This window comes from Crotalus tigris, unplaced genomic scaffold (assembly GCF_016545835.1).
Source record: "Crotalus tigris isolate CLP2741 ecotype Arizona unplaced genomic scaffold, ASM1654583v1 scf7180000019692.1526454, whole genome shotgun sequence".
Lineage (NCBI taxonomy): Eukaryota > Metazoa > Chordata > Lepidosauria > Squamata > Viperidae > Crotalus > Crotalus tigris.
This window is the reverse complement of record NW_024097664.1, coordinates 661,295-682,511: the sequence shown is the minus strand read 5'-3', so window position 1 is coordinate 682,511 and position 21,217 is coordinate 661,295. Positions and strand designations below refer to the sequence as shown.

The 21,217-nt window shown below is 45.1% G+C and overlaps 2 protein-coding genes across 2 annotated transcripts in view; one reads left to right on the top strand and one right to left on the bottom strand.

Moving 5' to 3' along the window:
• The window catches only part of LOC120317510 (zinc finger protein 501-like), a 661,069-nt gene that overhangs the window by 407,584 nt on the left and 232,268 nt on the right, over positions 1-21,217 (top strand). The window lies entirely within an intron of this gene.
• Positions 1-21,217, bottom strand: part of AGPAT2 (1-acylglycerol-3-phosphate O-acyltransferase 2) — a 37,476-nt gene that overhangs the window by 3,691 nt on the left and 12,568 nt on the right. The window contains exons 2-5 of the mRNA XM_039364208.1: positions 15,071-15,204; positions 12,124-12,299; positions 1,931-2,026; positions 850-922 (exon numbers count right to left, since the gene is read on the bottom strand). Of these exons, the coding sequence (XP_039220142.1) occupies positions 850-922; positions 1,931-2,026; positions 12,124-12,299; positions 15,071-15,204 (479 nt within the window). The remainder of the gene's footprint in view (positions 1-849; positions 923-1,930; positions 2,027-12,123; positions 12,300-15,070; positions 15,205-21,217) is intronic.

Genomic DNA, 21,217 nt, shown 5'->3' with positions numbered 1-21,217 from the left:
GATTTCTTCGGTATTAGTGTAACTCTTGTCCTGTGGCAACTCAGCCGTGGTTCCTGCTGGCTCAGGAATTCGGGAGTTGAAGTCCACAAGTCATGAAGGGGCCAAAGTTTCCCTCATGCTGGCTCAGGAATTCTGGGAGTTGAAGTCCACAAGTCATAAAAGAGCCAAGGTTGCCTACACCTGCCTTTGGGGAATCTGTTTCTCTAGGGCAGGGGTAGGCAACCTTGGCTCTTTTATGACTCGTGGACTTCAACTCCCAGAATTCCTGAGCCAGCATGGCTCAGCTTAGAAACCTCTCCCTTCTCCTCAGCATGGCTGGCTCAGGAATTCTGGGAGTTGAAGTCCAGGAGTCATCAAAGAACCAAGGTGGCCTTCCCCTGTTCTAGAGAAACGGACTTCGGGAAGTTGAGAACTGGCCCAAAGGTGGTGAAACCAGGACCGCGTGAAAAATGGCCTCCTGATCTTCCAGGGGATTTGGTGGCCAGTCAGGAGATCTGATGTGTTTCTTGACAAGCCCTATTAAGTAAGCGGGAAGGAAGGGATGCTCCTCTGAAGCTACGCATATCCGCAGGCAGAGGATTGAAAGAGTGAAACTGAGCATGCTCACAAAGCCAGAAACCTGGATTCCGTTTAGTCATGCAAGAGAATTCGGATCTCCAAGGACAATTAAGAGAAACAGAACAACATTCTCCAAGCTACGTATTATCCCAGGGGTCCTCAACCTTGCCAACTTTAAGACTGGTGGACTTCAACTCCCAGAATTCCTCAGCCAGCTTTGAGGAATTCTGGGAGTTGAAATCCACAAGTCTTAAAATTGCCAAGGTTGAGAACCCTGCATGATTATCCTACCTGATGTAAACGTATTCTTTTCCGGGTTGTAAAATGAAGAAAAGGAGGAATAGACCACAGGAATGATTGGAACCTGCAAAGGACAGATATATATATATATATAAAAGTTAGCAAAAACATGGAAATGCTTGAATTTACAACGATCCCTATTTTTCTGCCCCCAGGGTGACTTATCCTTCATTTTTTACACTACACAATAGTGAAAACTTCGTTCTATCAGGACTGAAGTCAGAACGTTAAAGTGTTTCTTGCTGTGGTGTGTTATTCAAAAAAGGAGAAATTTTGCACAGAAGAGGAACTTGGAGAGCTGCAGGAGGAAGTCAGCCAAAACAGAACGTAACCAGAGTCAAGAGTTCAGGAAAAAAAAAGTTTGCACAAGAACGGGCCAGGGGTAACCTTGCATAACATAACATGAAAAGTGTCGAACAGTTTGAGCCTGTTGTGTGTGCAGAATGAGCTCGTTCCTAATATCGTTGCGTTTCGGTTGAAATAACTCTTCATTCAATCGTGTTCTTTGCAATGTCTGTAAGGACCCACCCCACTTTACATCTTAAGAAGACAGAGCACTTGGGATATCTCTTCCAACAGGCATGTTTATTAAGAGAAGATGGTTGCAGGCGTTCTAGACAGGATTTGAGGGGCCAACCCCTACCATTCAAGGTTTTAAGGGGTCCCAAGCAACCCCACCGTCCTTCCAGCGACAATCCCAGGCGTTACATTTCCACCCCCTTTTCCTCACTGCAGGCAGAAGGGAGACTTCAGAGAGTAGTAGATGAAAGGTGATGGCCATATTGTTATGGTCAGTCCTCTTGGTGAGATCCACATTCAGCGGATTTGAAGTTCTAATGAAGGAAGTGAGAGCCATAAAACCCCTTTGCTCATCCCCCTTCCCCTTCGTAGTATGACAGAATCCAGAGAGGGCAGAAACGGGGTTTTCCGTAGTCGATAACTAGAGATGAAATAGAATTGGATTCTGACAATGTCCTAAAGTTACCTTCTGGGGTATGGGCTATAAATAACCAGTCAATCAACCAGTGGGTGGGTGGGGGGGCAAGTCACTCTGCAAAGAAGCGTCAATCACCTGGGTCTGGACTGCGAGGTGAAAAGCGCCCTTCTTGAATGGCAAAAGGTCCCCGTTCATGTTCCGTGTTCCCTCTGGGTAGATCCAGACCTTGAGCTGCAACAGAAAGAAAGACAAGATGGTAGAACTTTGGGGGCGGGGGGGGGAGCATTCTGGCATCCGTTCACCCGGAACCGTTTTGGGACAGGGTCCCCTTTGGCACCTCTGAGCCAAAAACAGCCAGTAAAATCTGAGCAAAATAAGCAGAATAACAAGTAGAAAAGTCTCCTGGAGGACATCTAGTCCACCCCCACCCCCCCGGCTCAAGGCAGTGGACCTTATACCATCCCAGTCAAGTGGGTGTGCACGCACTTTTTGATGACTTCCAGTGATGGAGTACCCATAACTTCTGGAGGGAAGATGCCCCACTGATTAATTGTTAACGGGGCTGGGTGTCAGGTATTGTGGGAAGAGAGCCTTTGTTTTGACACATGGTTTGTGAAGCCGCCAGTTGCTTTATTTGCTGGGCAAATATAACCAATCCATCAATCAATCAGAACAGAGCTGGAAGGAACCCTGGAGGTCTTCTAGTCCAACCCCCTGCTCAGGCAGGAGATCCTATACCATTTCAGACAAGTGGCCATCCAGTCTCTTCTTAAAAACTTCCAGGGTTGGAGCATTCACAGCTTCTGGAGGCAAGGAGTTCCACTGGTTTATTGTTCTAACTGTCAGGAATTTCTCCTTAGTTCCAGGTTGCTTCTCTCCTTGCTTAGTTTCCACCCATTGCTTCTTGTCCTGCCTTCAGGCGCTTTGGAGAATAGCTTGACTCCCTCTTCTTTGGGGCAACCCCTGAGAGATTGGAACACTGCTATCATGTCCCCCCTCGTCCTTCTCTTCATTAAACTAGACATACCCAATTCCAGCAACCGTTCCTTGTATGTTTTAGCCTCCAGTCCCCTGATCATCTTTGTTGCTCTTCTCTGCACTCTTTCAAGAGTCTCAACATCTTTTTTATATTGCGGTGACCAAAACTGGATGCAGTACTCCAAGTGTGGCCTTACCAAGGCCTTGTAAAGTGGTATTAATGAAAGACTTAAAAACAATTTCGCAGATCTTTTATTGATTTTCTCAGCTAAAGCCCATGCTATTTTTGAAAACCTCTAGCAATGTTTCCCTGATTTGATCTGACAGTGAAGTCAAATACTTTTTGAGGCTGTTTAAACTTTAGAAATATAATTCAGCTTGCCATCTCCAGAACAACTTTTTTTTGAACAAGAAATGGTCAAATTTTGTTCTCACAACATCTACGGCTGGTGGCAACCTCTAGCTCAGCGGTTCTCAACCTGTGGGTCGGGACCCCATTTGGGGTCGAACGACCATTTCACGGGGGTCGCCAAACAACACAGTCCGCCATTTTTCCCCCTTTTCCTTAGCTGTGCTCCTCCCTTTTATTCTATTGGCTTTTGAAAGCCAATAGAAGAGACTCTCTTGAATAGAGTCTAATTCTATTGACTTTCCAAACCCAACAGGAATTGTCCAGGCTGTCTCTGCCCTGCTGAGCCCGCCAAAAGTCCCATTCTGCAAACGGTGCTATACCAGTTGAGTAGTCCTCGACTTACGACCAGTTGGGGGTCACGGCATTAAAAAGATTGAGAACCACTGCTCTAACTGATCCTGGCTAATCTTAAAAAAAAAAAAAAACAGAATAACAGTGATGGAAGGGACCTTGTAGATCATCTAGTCCAACCCCCCCGCCTAAGCTAAGCAAGATGGGATTTGATTAGCATGCTGGCTGGGGAACTCTGGGAGTTGAAGTCCACCGGCCCTGTTTGAGAAACACAGCCCTTGAAGCACTTTCTCTTTGGCAGAACTGAGTCAATGAGAAAATGCAGGGCTTTCGTTCAGCCTGATCCATGCTGTGTGCCGGATATCAACTGCCGAGGAGCTGCCAGAAGGGGGCACTGTTGCCCTGGCACACTTTTCAAACAGGGCAGAAACATGGACGGGAGGGCAGGTCGAATCCAGCCTGGCAGCAGATTTTAATATTTAGCAGACTTTTAATCAGGGGAAGAAGCAGAACAGAAGAGAGTGATGCATTTAAATTGGCAGGGACCAGTTTGGTGCAGGTGTGAAGGCGCAAGGCTAGTAACCGGGAGGCCACCGAGTTCTAGTGTTGGCTTAGGCCAGGGGTAGACAACCTTGGCTCTTTTATGACTCGTAAAGTGACCAACCGTCCTCCTTTAGGGAGGACAGTCCTCCTTTTGTGAGTTCTGTCCTCCCTCGAAAAGTGTCCTCCTACATATCCTCCTTTTCGATATTTGAAGACTAATCTGCAGGACTTTTTTTTTTCTCATAGAACGCTCAGAACGGCGTTCCGGCATCTTTTTTTGATGGTGTTTTTTCAACTTTTGCCTGAGCTGTGCTACTCCCCCTATTGGCTTTCAAAAGCCGATAGGAATTGCTGCTGAGCGCTCCAAAACACCCGGCTGGCAAACTTTGTACATGCAAGTTGTCTGTATTATTGTTGCAATGAATAAAACGGTTTTTTTTTTAATTTACGGTATTTTTTTTCTTCAATTTATTTGTGTCCTCCTTTTCACTGTAAAAAAGTTGGTCACCTTATGACTCGTGGACTTCAACTCCCAGAATTCCTGAGCCAGCTGTCCACGAGTCATAAAAGAGCCAAGGTGGCCTACCCCTGGCTTAGCCAAAATGCCAGCTGGGTGACCTTGGGCCCGTTACCCTCTCTCTCTAGGTCTAGGCCTTAGGAAGAAGGAAGGAAGGCCAACCACGCTTGAAAAACGTTGCCAAGAGAACAGCCGGGACTTGCCCAGATGGTCAACAAGACTCTGGAGCGACTTGTTGTAACCCATGCACACTCACACACACACACACACACATGCACACATACAAAAGAAATAAATCTGCCGAATTGAAATTGTTCAGGCTAAACAGCAACAAAGACACTCAGGGGTCTGGAAGCTAAACCATGTAATGAACAATTAAGGGACGTGGGTATGTCTAGCCCAGGGGTGCTTCATCACTGGAAGTTTTTAAGAAAAGACTGGTAGGGTCTTTTGAAATGGTAGGATCTCCTGCTTGAGGAAGGGGTTGGACTAGAAGACCTCCAAGGTCCCTTCCAGCTATATTCTGATTAATATTCCTATGGAGCAGTGTTTTACAAACTTTGGCAACTTAAGAGATGCGTGAACGTCAACTGCTACAGAGAAGCTACTTTTAAACGTCCCCCCAATTTCATTTAGCTAGTCCAGGGAAAATTTAACTCCAGTTATTCTGGATTCATTTTTAAGTAATTATAGTTCCTTATGTCCTTTTTTATACACATCTCTCATAGAACGGACGAAGTCTCTGAAGAGGCCTGGATACAAAATAAATTCTTGAAGATGACCTGAGCCAGTTTTTTTTATTACAAAAGATTAACCTTGCACACTTAGGTGATTTAATCAAAGGAGTTGCATTCAGGTAGCTGACTCACAAGTCTAAACCTTGAGTGTAAAAGCTTTTTAAATGCTTGTCTATAAAACCACATTTTATTTTGCTGCCACCGCCTCAGTTCAAGAGGGCAATGTGGATCACATTAGTTGGAAAGGTTTCATTTATGATATAACTTCCCAGACTGTTTCTTTTTTTCTTTAACTGTTAAATAGTAGGTGAACAGGGTGATAAAATACATTCAGCTAATCTGTCAGAATCCAATTATATTTCATCTCTAGTTATCGACTATGGAAAACCCCACTTCTGCCCTCTCTGGATTCTGTCATACGATGAAGGGAAGGGGGGTGAACAAAGGGGCTTTATGGCCCTCACTTCCTTCAGTACAACTTCAAAAGGGACTGGATGTGGATCCCACCAAAAGGACTAACCATAACAATGGGGCCATCAGCTTTCATCTACCCCCCTCTGAAGTCTCCCTTCCGCGGCAGTGAGGAAAAAGGGGGTGGAAATGTAATGCCTGGGATTGTCACTGGAAGGATGGTGGGGTGGGGTGGCGTTGCTGGGAACCCCTTAAAACCTTGAACCGTAGGGCTTGGCCCCCAAGTCCTGTCTAGAACGCCTGCAACCATTTTCTCTTAATAAAGACGCCTGTTGGAAGAAATATTCCAAAAGTTCTGTCTTCTTAAGATGCAAAGTGGGGTGGGTCCTTACATAATCCTTGACTTCATGGCCAAAACTGTGATTGAAACATCGGTTGCTGAGCCATGGGAATTTAAATGAGTCATGCCCAATTTTACAACCTTTGATTTCCAGATGGCACTGTATGATGAACAACTGAGGGAATGGCACATGTCTAGTCTAATGAAGAGAAGGACTAAGGGAGATATGACAGCATCTTCCAATATTTGAGAGGCCGTCACAGAGGAAGAGGGGATTTGGTTTATTGTCCAAAGCACTTGAGGAGAGGACAAGAGGTAGCAGATGGAAGCTTATCAAGGTGATATCAAGCAAAGAGAAATACAATCCTCGGTTGCATAAACAGAGGCATAGAATCAAAATCACGCGGAGTATTAGTACCGCTTCATAAAGCCTTATTAAGGCCACGCCTGGAATACTGCATCCAGTTTGGTCACCACGTTACAAAACATATGTTGAGACTTTGGAAAAAGTGCAGAGAAGGGAAACTAAGAAGATTAAAGGGAGACTGAAACATATGAAGAACTTAGTAAGGCAGAAGCTTGTTCAACCCCAAGGAGAAAACAGCCAGACACAAACTGAGCAATGTGGTGTATGCAGCGCAATCAGTGACACACATGCAGATCTGTACATTGGGGAAACGAAACAACCACTTCGTAAAGGCCTGGCACAACATAGGAGAACAAACCCATCAGGACAAGATTCAGCACATCATGATCTGCATTTAAAAGGCAAAAGCGGCTCTTTCGAAGAGAGCAAAGTCCACATTTTGGACAGGGAGGACCGCTAGTTTGAAAGAGGAGTCAAAGAGGTTAAAACTGATCAGTCCTCTCTCAATAGAAGGGGAGGGATATGACACTGACTATCTCCACTCTACAACACAGTCCTTTCAGCAGTTCCACACCTGTTTGCACTACTCAGGTGACCTTGAGGACACAGATAAACCTCCAAAAGAAGGCAAGTGATCCGCTGGTTGCAACAAATACAAATCTTTCCATTCCCCACCATCCAGAGCTGAAGAAGCTTCTTGGAGGAGAAGTGAAATGTCTTCAAAGAAAAATTTTGAAGTCCAGTTGCCTCTTGAAAAAACACCTTTGGGAGAACCACAATCTGGATGACTGAGAATCTCCGTAGAGATATGAAGACCAATTGCACAAACTGTGTATGGCTAGCCTAGAGCAGTGGTTCTCAACCTGTGGGTCGGGACCCCATTTGGGGTCGAACGACCATTTCACGGGGGTCGCCAAACAACACAGTCCGCCATTATTTCCCCCCTTTTCCTTAGCTGTGCTACTCCTTTTTATTCTGTTGGCTTTTGAAAGCCAATAGAATAGACTCTCTTGAATAGAGTCTAATTTTATTGGATTTCAAAAGCCAATAGGAATTGTCCAGGCTGTCTCTGCCCTGCTGAGCCCACCAAAAGTCCCAGTCTGCAAACAGTGCTGCACCAGTTGAGTAGTCCTCGACTTACGATTGGTTGGGGGCCGCGGCATTAAAAAGGTTGAGAACCACTGGCCTAGAGCAAAGAAGGATCAGGGGGGACATGATAGCAGTGTTCCAATATCTCAGGGGCTGCCCCAAAGAAGAGGGAGTCAAGCTATTCTCCAAAGCACCTGAAGGCAGGACAAGAAGCAACGGGTAGAAACTAATCAAGGAGAGAAGCAACCTAGAACTAAGGAGAAACTTCCTGACAGTCAGAACAATTAACCAGTGGAACAGCCTGCCTCCAGAAGCGGTGAATGCTCCAACGCTGGAAGTTTTTAAGAAGAGACTGGACAGCCATTTGTCCAGAATGGTATAGGATCTCCTGCTATGGCAGTGTTTCTCAACCTTGACAATTTTAAGGCATGTGGACTTCAACTCCCAGAATTCCACAGCCAGCATTGCTGGCTGTGGAATTCTGGGAGTTGAAGTCCACATGCCTTAAAATTGTCAAGGCTGAGAAACACTGTGCTATGGGCAGGACACTGGAATGGAAGACCTCCAAGGTCCAGTGTTATTATTCTATGTTTTATGTTCTCATTTGTACTCTGGGTCTCAAAATGATTGAGCACAGGAAGAAAATCTGAAGCTCTTTTGGAAAACCAGAAGTTTAAAGTGCTTTAAATCAGCCGATCCAATTCTACCTGGCCAGCAAAATTAATGGCACTTTTTGTATGTTCAAGTAGCTAGATTGGTTTGAGCTGATTAGGCAAGTAATTCGCTGAAGCATCCTTGAGGAGTTTGAAAAGCGGCATTCAAATACTAACATTTTCTTGGAGGTTATTTGGACTGGACCATTTCCAAATATCTTAACGAGAGCTCAGGCCAGGAACAGCTGGTGCCCTGGCACAGATCAGATCGGAGGCCAAGAAAGGCACATGGAAGCTGCTGACTGGGCCTGGGAACAGCTTCCTCCAAGCTGGTCTTCCAGCAGTTGGTCAGTTGCCTGATTCCCTTCACTGTAAGTGTAGCTGGAAACAACCCCTGGTATCTTTAGAGCAGTGGTTCTCAACCGTTCCTTATGTGTTTTAGCCTCCAGTCCCCTGATCATCTTTGTTGCTCTTCTCTGCACTCTTTCTAGACCTCTCAACATCTTTTTTACATCGTGGTGACCAAAACTGGATGCAGTATTCCAAGTGTGGCCTTTTGAATTATCTTATTCAAAATTATCTTAAGATATTAAGTTATATTAGCAGGAACCAGGCATGGCTAGTCTAGAGGAAAAAAATATATTCAAAGTTATTTTAAGATATTAAGCTGTATTAGCAGGACCTGGGTTCAGCTAGTCTAAAGAAAAGAAGAAATAGGGGTGACATGATAGCAGTATTCCAGTATCTGAGGGGCTGCCACAAAGAAGAGGGTGTCAAATTATTCTCCAAAGCACCAGAAGACAAGAGAAGAAACAATGGTTGGATCAAAGAGAGAAGCAACCTGGAATTAAGGAGAAACTTCCTAACAGTGAGAACATTAACCAGTGGAACAGTTTGCCTCCAGAAGTTGTGGGTGATCCAACATTGGAGGTTTTTAAGAAGAGAGTGGACAGTCACTTGTCAGATGGTCTAGGGCAATGGTTCTCAACCTGTGGGTCGGGACCCCATTTGGGGTCAAACGACTATTTCACGGGGGTCGCCAAACAACGCAGTCTGCCATTTCCCCCCCCTTTTCCTTAGCTGTGCTACTCCCTTTTATTCTATTGGCTTTTGAAAACCAATAGAATAGTCTCCCTTGAATAGAGTCTAATTCTATTGGCTTTCCAAAGCCAATAGGAATTGTCCAGGCTATCTCTGCTCTGCTGAGCCCGCCAAAAGTCCCATTCTGCAAACGGTGCTGCACCAGTTGAGTCGTCCTCGACTTACGACCGGTTGAGTAGTCCTCGACTTACACTGGTTGGGGGTCGCGGCATTAAAAAGGTTGAGAACCACTGCCTTAGAGGGATCAAAAGCTCCTTAGCAAGAAAAACCCCAAGGCTTTTCTTCTCCAAGGGAAGACATTCTGCACGTGCTGTTTCAGCATCCAAAGAGCCAGGGTGTGTGAACCTGGTTAGAAGGATAGCCTCAGTGGTGCCACAGAAATTCCACTTGCTTTGTAAGTAATAAGTAAAAAGTTAAAAATGCAGACTTGCAAAGATCAAAGCACTCTGGTTACTTCTGTTGCTGCTCTGGTGCTTCAAACAGCCCATGGATCTTGCCAGCTCTCCGCCTTTTAATTTTCTTGATTAATTTTGGGGTAGGGGTGGGGCACATTCAGCCGCCCTTTTAGAGAGCAAACAAATCTCCAATTCACTCAACCAGGCCTGTCTAGACAAGATGCCACATCTGGCTGCTTCAGCTGAGAACATATTTACCCCTCCTGATTAGAATCTGCAGGGGACAAAGCAATGACTAGATTCCTTAGTGAAAACCCCAGCAGGAGATCTCTTTGAGAGGCCTTCAAAACGCTAAGTCCATCTCTTTCCTCTTTCTGAAGGAAGGCCTCGTCCGCAAATCATGTAGAAGGCGGTTGCATTCACACAAACCCAGGTTATCGGAACACCCTAACCCTTGGCAGCCTTATGGAAATTGTCTGCCCTGCCTTTCTTCCACCATGGTTTCATTTTCCTGATCCTGAGATTTCCTGGTGGTCTCCCTTCCAACAGGCCAAATCTGCAGAGCTTTTTGAGAGCAGCCAAGATGGGTGCAATCCTATCTCCCCCGCCCCCACGAAGCTTAAGAAGTGGTGCAAAGAGCAACTAAGAGGATTAAAGGCCTGGAGACTAAAACATATGAAGAACGGCTGTAGGATTTGGGTGTGGCTTAGTCTAAATAAAAAAAGGACTAGGGGGTACAGGATACCAGTCTTAATAATAATAACAGCCTTACTAGGAACTGCTTCCATCCTGCGATGATATCTGTAATCAAACATCCACATCTGCCTATGGGAAGGACTTAATAGGTAGACAAAATGCCAAATCCAGTCTGAACATCTGGCTGACTGTGCAATGATTCATAATAATAATAATAATAATAAAGTTGCAAGGGACCTTGGAGGTCATGTAGTCCAACCCCCTACTCAGGCAGGTAACCCTATACCATTTTGGACAAATGGCTGTCCAGTCTCTTCTTAAAAACTTCCAGGGTTGGAGCATTCATAGCTTCTAGAGGCAAGTAGTTCCACTGGTCAATTGTTCTCACTGTCAGGAAGTTTCTCCTTAATTCTAGGTTGCTTCTCTCCTTGATTAGTTTCCACCCGTTGCTTCTTGTCCTGCCTTCAGGTGCTTTGGAGAATAGCTTGAGTCCCTCTTCTTTGGGGCAGCCCCTGAGAGATTGGAACACTGCTATCATGTCCCCCCTCGTCCTTCTCTTCATTAAACTAGACATACCCAATTCCAGCAGCCGTTCCTTATGTGTTTTAGCCTCCAATCCCCTGATCATCTTTGTTGCTCTTCTCTGCACTCTTTCTAGACCTCTCAACATCTTTTTTACATCGTGGTGACCAAAACTGGATGCAGTATTCCAAGTGTGGCCTTTTGAATTATCTTATTCAAAATTATCTTAAGATATTAAGTTATATTAGCAGGAACCAGGCATGGCTAGTCTAGAGGAAAAAAATATATTCAAAGTTATTTTAAGATATTAAGCTGTATTAGCAGGACCTGGGTTCAGCTAGTCTAAAGAAAAGAAGAAATAGGGGTGACATGATAGCAGTATTCCAGTATCTGAGGGGCTGCCACAAAGAAGAGGGTGTCAAATTATTCTCCAAAGCACCAGAAGACAAGAGAAGAAACAATGGTTGGATCAAAGAGAGAAGCAACCTGGAATTAAGGAGAAACTTCCTAACAGTGAGAACAATTAACCAGTGGAACAGTTTCTGTCCAGAAGTTGTGGGCGCTCCATCACTGGAGACTTTTAAGAGACTGGATAGTCACTTGTCAGATGGTCTAGGGCAGTGGTTCTCAACCTGTGGGTCGGGACCCCATTTGGGGTCGAACGACGATTTCACGGGGGGTCGCCAAACAACGCAGTCCACCATTTTTTCCCCCCTTTTCCTTAGCTGTGCTACTCCCTTTTATTCTATTGGCTTTTGAAAGCCCATAGAATAGACTCTCTTGAAGAGAGTCTAATTCTATGGGCTTTCAAAAGCCAATAGGAATTGTCCAGGCTGCCTCTGCCCTGCTGAGCCCACCAAAAGTCCCATTCTGCAAACGGTGCTGCACCCGTTGAGTAGTCCTCGACTTACGACCGGTTGAGTAGTCCTCGACTTACGACCGGTTGGGGGGCCGCGGCATTAAAAAGGTCGAGAACCACTGGTCTAGGGTCTCCTGCTTGAGCGGGGGGGGGCAGTTGGACCACAAGACCACCAGGCTCCCTCCCAGCTGTATTCTGATTGATCAGTTGAATATATTTGTCCAGCAAATAAAGCAACCGGTGGCTTCCCCAACCGTCTGCCCAAACCAAGGCTCGGCGCTCACAATAACTGACCCCCAGCCCCGTTTTGCCTCATCCAGCAGGCAAGCCCAGTGGCTGAGGTCTCATTGCAAAAGGAACAGACCAGGGGCTGCAGCTGCCCTCTCAGTCCCCCCCCCCACACACACACACACTCACGTTGTCGCTCATCATGGCCTGGCTGACTTCGGACATCACGGATTTGGCCGTGCCGGTTCTCTTCCGGTTGATGTAGATGACCCCGCCGAGGTAGGTGACCAGCCCCACGGGCCCCATGAACAACACCTCCCTCTTGGCAATCTGGACACAGCGCTCCGGAAGGATTTCCATCAACCCTGCGAAGGAGAGCGCACGAAGGAAGTGAAAAAGTTCTGGAGATCTTCTTCCTGTCTTTGCCCACCGTGACCGGCTAAGACTCCAAGGAACCGTCCTGTTTGGGCTGGGGAACCCCGAGCTAGTCCTAGCCTGCCTCGCAGGATCGTTGGGCAGGCAAAAAATGGAAACAGTCGAGATGCAACCCTTATTTTGCAGCTTTGAAACCTCAAGTGAAGGTTTCATGGTCTCTGAGGAAATTAGAGTCCCTCCATTGTATTTCACAGCTCGGGGCTGGGAGGGGGTCTTCAAGGTCGGGCGGTGGTGGGACAGCAGGCAACCCCCCCCCCGAATCAGGAAGATTTTCTATATGATTTATATATGTCACTGGCAGAATTGTACAAAAATGGAAGGACGTTTCGATTCCTACGATGGACGAATGGCTACAGAAGTTGATGGAGTTGGCAGAGATGGCTAAATTGACTGTTTCGCTTAAAGAAAAGAATTTAAGTACGTTTGTTTCCACGTGGAGACCACTGCTGGATTTTGTGCTTGAGGTGGGGAAAAAAATGAAACTTTGATCTTGGGATTTACGGATTAGACTGATCTGTTGTTATGAAAATGGCTAGTTTATGCTACTTTGGAAAAGTAAAAACTGGAGTTTCGATGTGAATGCTTTATTCTACTGCAACGGAGGAAGTTGGGAGTCAATGTTCTTTTTTATTTCTCCCCTCCTCCCCACTAATTTTTTCCCCCACTGGGTCCTACTACCTGTTTTTTTGTTTTTGTAGTTTGTATGTTATTTTATGATACAATAAAATGTTATAATGAGAGGAAGGAGATTCCCACCCATTTATATCACTCACCTAGTCTACCCATTTACGTGGGTCGTAGTCTATGGCTGGGTCATGAAGCAGCCCAACACACTTTCAGCCTGTCTGTCTGTCTGTCTTCTATATCTATCTATCTATCTGTCTGTCTGTCTGTCTATATCTATCTATCTCTCTATCTATGTCTGTCTGTCTATATCTATCTATCTCTCTATCTGTCTGTCTGTCTATATCTATCTATCATCTATCTATCATCTATTTATTTATCTATTTATCTATCTATCTATCTGTCTATCTATCTGTCTGTCTGTCTGTCTATATCTATCTGTCTGTCTATCTATCTATCTATCTATCTATCTATCTATCTATCTATCTATCTATCTATCTATCTATCTATCTATCTATCTATCTATCATATCTATCTATAGTATATTTTAGGATATGGCAGTATCCCAGTCGCCCAGCAAGGTGTCAAAAACTTGATGACCAAAAAAAAAAAAAAAAAAGGAAAAAAGTGATAAAGTACAGGTAGTCCTCGACTTACAACAGTTTGCTTAATGACTGTTCGGAGTTATAATGGCACTGAAAAAGTGCCCCCCAAGCCACAGCCGAGCAAGACACCTGCCTGCCCGCCTGGTGGCGCTCTTCCTCCTGTCCGAGGTTTTCATTGTTGTGAGCATTTCTGTTGGGGATTGGCAGCGGGGGTGGGGTGGGGGGGTGTTTGGTTTTTATTCCCCCATCTGCTGGGTGGTTGTTGCAGGTTTTGGTCACTTCACATGACCCTGGGACACTGACCGTCATAAATATGAATCAGTTGCCAAGCATCTGAATGTAAATCACAAGACCCTGGAGATGCTGCAACATTCCAGCTGATTGGTGCTTCTTCAGGGCTCAGCAGAAGCGCCAGGATCAGCGCCGAGCTCCAGCTGGATCCTGGCGCTGATCCTGGTGCTTCCACTGAGCCCTGACAGTCCCGAAGAAGCGCCAATCAGCTGGAAAGTGGCACTGATCCTGGCGCTTCCACTGAGTCCTGCAGCTCCAGCCATCTCTTGCTCAGGCTTGTGCAGTGCGGTTCAGCTCATTCCCCTCCCCTGCTACTACTTTTCTAGGATGGTCGCGTACCACCTGCCAGGTGCCAATGTACCACAGGTGGTACCCGTACCACTGGTTGAAAAGCCCTGGATTATAATACTGTACCCTATTTTTTTTTTAACATTAGGCAGAAATTATCTTTTATCCCGGCTCCTAATTTATAACCTGAGTCATAGTGATCATAGTTATTAACCATAACGACTTAATTTTAATGATTCATTTCAAAACTTAAATCTTCAAACTGATATAAGTAGATGTAAATCCCCTTTATTTGGGAAACATGATGATGTTAGTAACAGCACTGTGTCTGTTTTTCTTCTTTGATTGTTTTTGCAAATAATAACGATGCCAAATCCAGTCTGAGTATCTGGCTGACTTGTGTGCAACCAAGTATAAATATCATTATTCCAAACATATACGAGTTGCATAATGAGTCAATGAACGAAAGAGAGGCAGCCAGATTTAATCTAACCAAGTTTGGTATATTGTGTAAATATACCTCTTAGGTTTTTAGCAAACCTGGCTACACATGTGAGGTGAACATAGCTATCTCAGTTAAGAAGACCGGGTGTGTCTGGGTGTGAAGTCTTCCGTGGCTTCCCTCCTTCCCTTAAAATCTCAAGCCAAGGCCACAGAATGGGAATGGCCCCTCGTGGTCTTCTCCTGCAGGGAAGAGCTTGGGGTGCAGTCAAGTGAGGAACCAGTCTGGACTGTTTACATTGCCGCAAGCAATCCAACTCTATCTCCCATGGTGAATTCCATTGACCCTTATCTGGCACCAATTTAAGTGCTGATGGTTAGTTGAGTAGGATCACCCCCCAAGGGCAGCCCTCCCACTGTGACCCCCCCAGGGAGCCCCAATAAACCCCTACCCCTCATGTCCAGGATGCTCTGGTGGTTCGAAACGATGACACAGGGACCTTCGATCTCGAAGTGCTCCAGACCCTTCACTTCAAACCTCAGGCCATAGAGGTACTTGAAGCTGCGGACCACGTTTTTGATTATCCTAAAAAAAAAAAACAGGCAAAAGCAAGGGATGAGACACCTCCACGGGGGGGGGGGGTGTGAAACCTTGCATTGAAGATGGCCTGAAGCTGTTCCTCAACAAAAGCCACATTTTTCCCAACAAACACTCTTCTGCATGCAACAGGTGTGTTCCTCGCTCATTAAACCTGAAATTCTGGCTTCTTATAAAGGTGCATCTCTTTCAGTGAGATATTAAGAGGGCTAGGAACTGCAGAACTTTTCCTGCTTTCAGCCTCCCAGCTGGAAAAACACGTTTCTCTCCTTTCCACCGTTGCGTTCACCTCCATCAATGGCCTTCTGGATGAGGCAAGAAAGTAAAATACCCAGGAAGATGACTCAGGTATTTCAACCAAGACCATGGCTGGGCACAGGGCCTCAGCCGCCCTTGGGGTGACACTCACCCTGCCCTGATCTCATCTCATCCTGCATCCCTTTGCTTTCTCTCTCTCTGGGGGAAGCGATCCTCCCAAAAGCTGGAGCCTAAAACGTACGAAGAACGGTTGCAGGAATTGGGATTGTCTAGTTTAATGAAGAGAAGGACGAGGGGGGACATGATAGCAGCCTTCCAATATCTCAGGGGCTGCCCCAAGGAAGAGGGGAGTCAACCTGTCCTCCAAAGCACCTGAAGGCAGGAGAAGAAGCAACGGATGGAAACTAATCAAGCAGAGAAGCAATCTAGAACTAAGGAGAACTTTCCTGACAGTCAGAACAATTAATTAGCGGAATGGCTTGCCTCTAGAAGTTGTGGGTGCTCCAACACGGAGGATTTTGAGAAGAGATTAGTGATTTGTCTGAAATGGTACAGAATCTCCTGCCGTGGGCAGGGCTGGAAGTAGAAGACCTAAATGCTATTATTCTATGTTCTTCTCCCCAGCCCAGGACTAAGGGAAGAACAGGATGTTGGAGGTCAACTCTAGACCACTATCACCCCAAAGATGATCATCCTGGACAAAGGGCTGCCATCTTTTGCCTCTCCTGGGCCGAGTGAAGAAGCAGACGGAGGCGGGTCGCTCTTTCCAAGCCCCAAGTTAGCGATGCTAACCAACGGTCACACCTGTAGATCTCTGATGGTTCTCCTTGCGTGGGAATTAAGACCAGAATAGGGCGGCTAGAATTGGCAAGGAAAAGTGTATCTTGGTTAAGTTTTACAGAAGACTCTGAGCCTGTGGAGACTTTACAGAAATCCTGTTTCCCTTCAGTCTGCCACTTCCACTCCAAACTTCCTAGAGAAACTATCACACCTAGAATTCCCAGCCACTGCCCACATGGGCTGGAAACTGTAGGCCCAACTTTCTCTGGCATTGCTAAAAAAAAACCATCAAGAGCTGCAAATTAATCCTTGACTTATTATTACAATTTGGACTGGGATTGCCCCTGTCAGCCTTTATGGGTGTAAGTCAAGTCAGATTCAATTTTAGGACCAATGTCATGGTAGTTGTTAAGCAAATCACATGGTCGTTAAACAAACCCACCTTGCCCAATCGGTGTTTTCTGCCGGAAGTTGCCCCCCCCCAAAAAAGTCACAAAATCTGATCATGTGGCCACAAGGCGCTGCAACCTGTCATAAATGTGAGTCTGTTGCCAAGGGCCCAAATTTCAATTCACCCGACTGTGGGGAAGATGCGACAGTCCTAAGTGTAATTACGGATTGTAGGTCCTTTTCTCAGCACGGCTGTAACTTTGAACCTTTGTTAAATGAAAGGGGAATCATTGCTAGACTACAAGTCCCAGCTTGCTTTGCTACTGGCTGCAGCCCTTCCTGGGATGAAGGCAGGTGGGGAAAAAAGGCTGTAAGATCTGGTTGGTTGCAAAACAGAGCCACGTTGGAGATGAAGATGGAAAGCACGCTGCCTTCCCTGCCCTGGGAGGAGCAGATGACACACCACCCTGAGAAGTTGGGCCTGATTGGCTCTCTGCAGCTGCCCCATCTTCATGCAAACGGGGGGGGCAGAGTCCACTTCCAACGTATGGAGCTCCTTGGAGGGGGGGGGCAGACAAGAGCGATGAGTAACATTTGGCCAGAGTTCAAGGGCAGAACTCTGGCCAGCCCATCCCTGAGGTGAGTGGCGATGTCTTTTCTGAGCATGCAGAACAGAAATAAGGATGCAAAGGGCAGCTTTGCAAATCTCTTTAGCTCAAGAGACCAAATGCACCTGTCAGAATCCAGTTATATTTCCTTTCTATCTTCTCTGATCTAAAACCAATTCTCACTCTTCCCTGGATCCTGCCATACTCCCAAGGGGGAGGGGGGATATGCATGCGGGTTTTATTACTCTCACTTCCTCTATTCACTACAAAGTAACCTTTTGTTTATTCGCCTTCGGGGTTGCTAACCATCACAATGTAACCAATTGCCTCTTATCCTATGCCCCACTGAACATCTCCTCCTTACCGGCCAGCTAGGAAAAGGTGTGTGTGTTTGAAAAGATACAGCCTTCTGGGATCTGGTTTATTTCTCTGCCATCAAAATAAGGTGTGAGGAGCTGTTAAATGATCGTGTACAACGGAGCCGGATTGATGTTATCTTTCTTGGATTTAACACCTAGGAATTTGCCGGTCTGAATCGCCCCGAAGAACTGTGGGGTGGGGTTTGTTTAGGGACACTTTAAAACATCAATCTGTAAGGGAATCCCTCAGATCCTGTCTATTATGCCTGCTATCAACCACTCTTAATAAAAGTTCCTGTTGGAAGAGATTGTTTCCAAGAGTTCTGCTTTCTTAAGATGTGGGTTGACGTGGGGCCTTACAGCACCAAGGCCTCACTTTGGAGGAGAAGCCATTTTGCAGAACCCTCCGCAGAGGGACGCAGTCTGCTTGAGGGACTTTGCATTGCACTAAGATGTTGTTTCGAGGACATTTTATTCTCAGTTTCCTGGCTCACTTGACTTCAGGAGAGAAACGGAACTGTAGATGGTTCCACAAAAGTCGATGGCCACAGTGGAAAGAAGAACCAGCAAGGAAACCAGCTCTTTGAAATTCCTCTCCAGACAAAGAGAGGAGCTGAGATCACCCACAAGTGCTCCAGACAGCTGCTCCTTGTGAGGAGACCACAAGCAATGCTCTCTGACTGGTTCAGAGTTCTGGGAGACAATGCAATGGCCATTTTTTTTTACTCAAAATAGGGTCAGTGCCTTCCAAGGGAGGCAAATGGGTGGGTTTACATATTTCCTTTTCTAAAAATATATTGATTAAATATATTTTCCACAGGGAAATGCTTCTGTTTTGAATTCTCTTTTTTAAAAAAAACCCTGATAGGATTAAACTATGAAGCTTGGACACAGAGGGAACAAAGTTGACAATTAAAGGAGAAGAACACTTAATTTGATTTACTAATACAGAATTCTCCTTCAGGGGTTATTGCCTTGTCGTGGCAAAGGGGCTTACGTAACTCAATGAAGCTATGAGCTATGCCGTGCAGGGCCAGCCAAGACAGACAGGTCATAGCCGAATTAAGCAAACTATTTTGCAATATTGAAGAATATTTTTGAGCAATGGATGCAGAAGTTAATTTTAACAGTGTCTGTTCTAGAGAGCTGTGTTTAAAAGATAGTATGGAAGAGGAACAAGTTTTACAGGACCAGATTGAGACTCATCTGACAGTGGAGTTAAAAATGAAAGGCCACATGATATGGAAACAGATGCTGCACTTACAAAATAAGCCAGGTGATGTCTTAATAATTAAAGAGGATTAAAAGAAATTTACAGAGTGACCTGGATTTTCCTATATTGGATTTACAGCTCTGAAGAAATTTCTGCACCTTCTATTTTTCCCCTTCTTTTATTTATTTATTTTTAGCTTGCATTAGCTTTTATCATTCCCTGTGGTCAAAAAAAAACATGCGGCCGAGTCAGAATGGTCAAATTCACCCAGTCCAGAACAGGCAAGGCAAAGACTTAATCTGCATTTGGACCCTGGCAGTCTTTGGGAAGCAGTTTGCACCTAGCTAGGCCCCAGGTGACTGCACCTAGGTCCCAATTTGCTCCCATCTGGGGCATCTTCAAGCCCCCCCCCTTGCAAAAGCAGCTACCCACCAATGCCAAAAAAGAATTTCAGATCTTTAAATGCTAGACTAAGTGTTTCTCAACCTCGACAATTTAAGATGCGTGGACTTCAACTCCCAGCATGCTAGCAGGGGTATTCTGGGAGTTGAAGTCCAGCCATCTTTTTTATTATTATTAAAAAGTTTTATAAAAATTACAATATAACCCACCCAACCCCCCCTCTCCCTCCCCAACTTCCCAGAGCTGAGTACAGGGTTACAAATATGATAATCATAATCTAACTAACATTAACCAACTATGTAAATAACCAAGTCCATAATGCACTTTAACTCCCCTTTAACATAAATATAAACAAATTGAAAATAAACATAATAATAATGAAAACATAAACAAGTTAATATCCTAATTATTAAACAATACCATCTCCAAATTTTTAAACAATACTAATACTAAAAATAATAATATCATAATAATACTCTAAAATTCACTCATAGGCTAAATGAAACTTTTTAGTCCCATATTTATTCTGAATATAATTTATCCATCTTCTCCAAACCGAAGTGTATCTTTCTTGTGAGTGATCCTTCAAGTAAGCAGAAATCTTAGTCATTTCTGCTAAGTTTGACACTTTAAGCGTCCATTCTTTTATAGTAGGCAAGCAATCCTTCTTCCAATATTGCCCTACTAGTAACCTTGCAGCTGTTATCAAATTCAACATCAAATTAATTTCTTTAGCATCACAATCTGTAATAACATCTTTTGATCAGCCATCTTAAAGGTGCTGAGGCTGAGAAACAATGTGTTAGACAATATCAACAACTGCCTGGAGATTTTGGGGGGGGATAAAACTTACTGAGCCCTTTTATAAAAGAGCAAAGCCAGAAGACTTTGCATTAAAAACTAGTTTAGAAAAAACTAAATTAGAAGCTAAATTAAAATAATAAAAGAGGGATGTCATTGCTGTGCCTGTCCCATCCACTCCCTAATTCCAGAGCAATTACATGGCTATTTTTACCAAGCAACGATGAAGCATTGCATTCACACTAAAGGCTCAGTGCTGTCAGGTTACCACAACACAACACAACTAAGTGAGATGTCTTCCTTCTATGACAATCGTTCTTTCCCCACAAAAAGTTTCTGGAGTTTTGCAGCCAAAGGAAAAAAAGAAAACCAGTCCATCAAGATTGTGGGGTGTGTGCATTTGTGCCTTCCAGTCTCAGCAGAGGAGAACAAAATACCGTTCAAAGCCTCAAGAACAACATCAAAGGAGGGAGGGGCAGCTTTCATTAATAAAGCGGATTATGACAAGGCAGCTTAGACACAACCCTCAAAGTTCTGTCAACTCTTATCTCCAGATCCAACACAATATAACTATGAACAAGCTATGCAACTGATGAAATAATTTCCCAAGTTGGCATCTGCATGGAGACATCGTAGGCACCTTCTACCAATCTAGTGGTAAGAACAGAACAAAAGAGTTGGATTGGACATTGGAGGTCTTCTAGTCCAGCCCCCTGCTCAGGCAGGAGACTCTACACCAGGGGTATCAAACTACCGGCCCACGGGCCAGATGTGTCACGATGAAACTGCGCTCACTCTATTGCCAGCAATGGGGAAAAAGCTCTAATACAGTGGTTCTCAACCTGTGGGTCGGGACCCCATTTGGGGTTGAACGACCATTTCACGGGGGTCGCCAAACAAGGCTGTCCGCCATTTTTTTCCCCTTTTCTTTGGCCATGCCCCTGGCACCCGGTGATGTATAAGTGGTTGGGGGTCACTACAACATGGAGAAATGTATTATGGGGTCGCGGCATTAGAAAGGTTGAGAACCACTGCTCTAATACGTCGCGCGACGTCACGTGACATCACGAGTTTGACGTGTCTGCTGTAGACCACTTCAAAAAATGGTTGTCCAATCTCTTCTTAAAACTCCAGTGATGGAGCACTTTACAATTTCTGGAGGTAAGCTGTTCCATTGGATAATTGTTCTG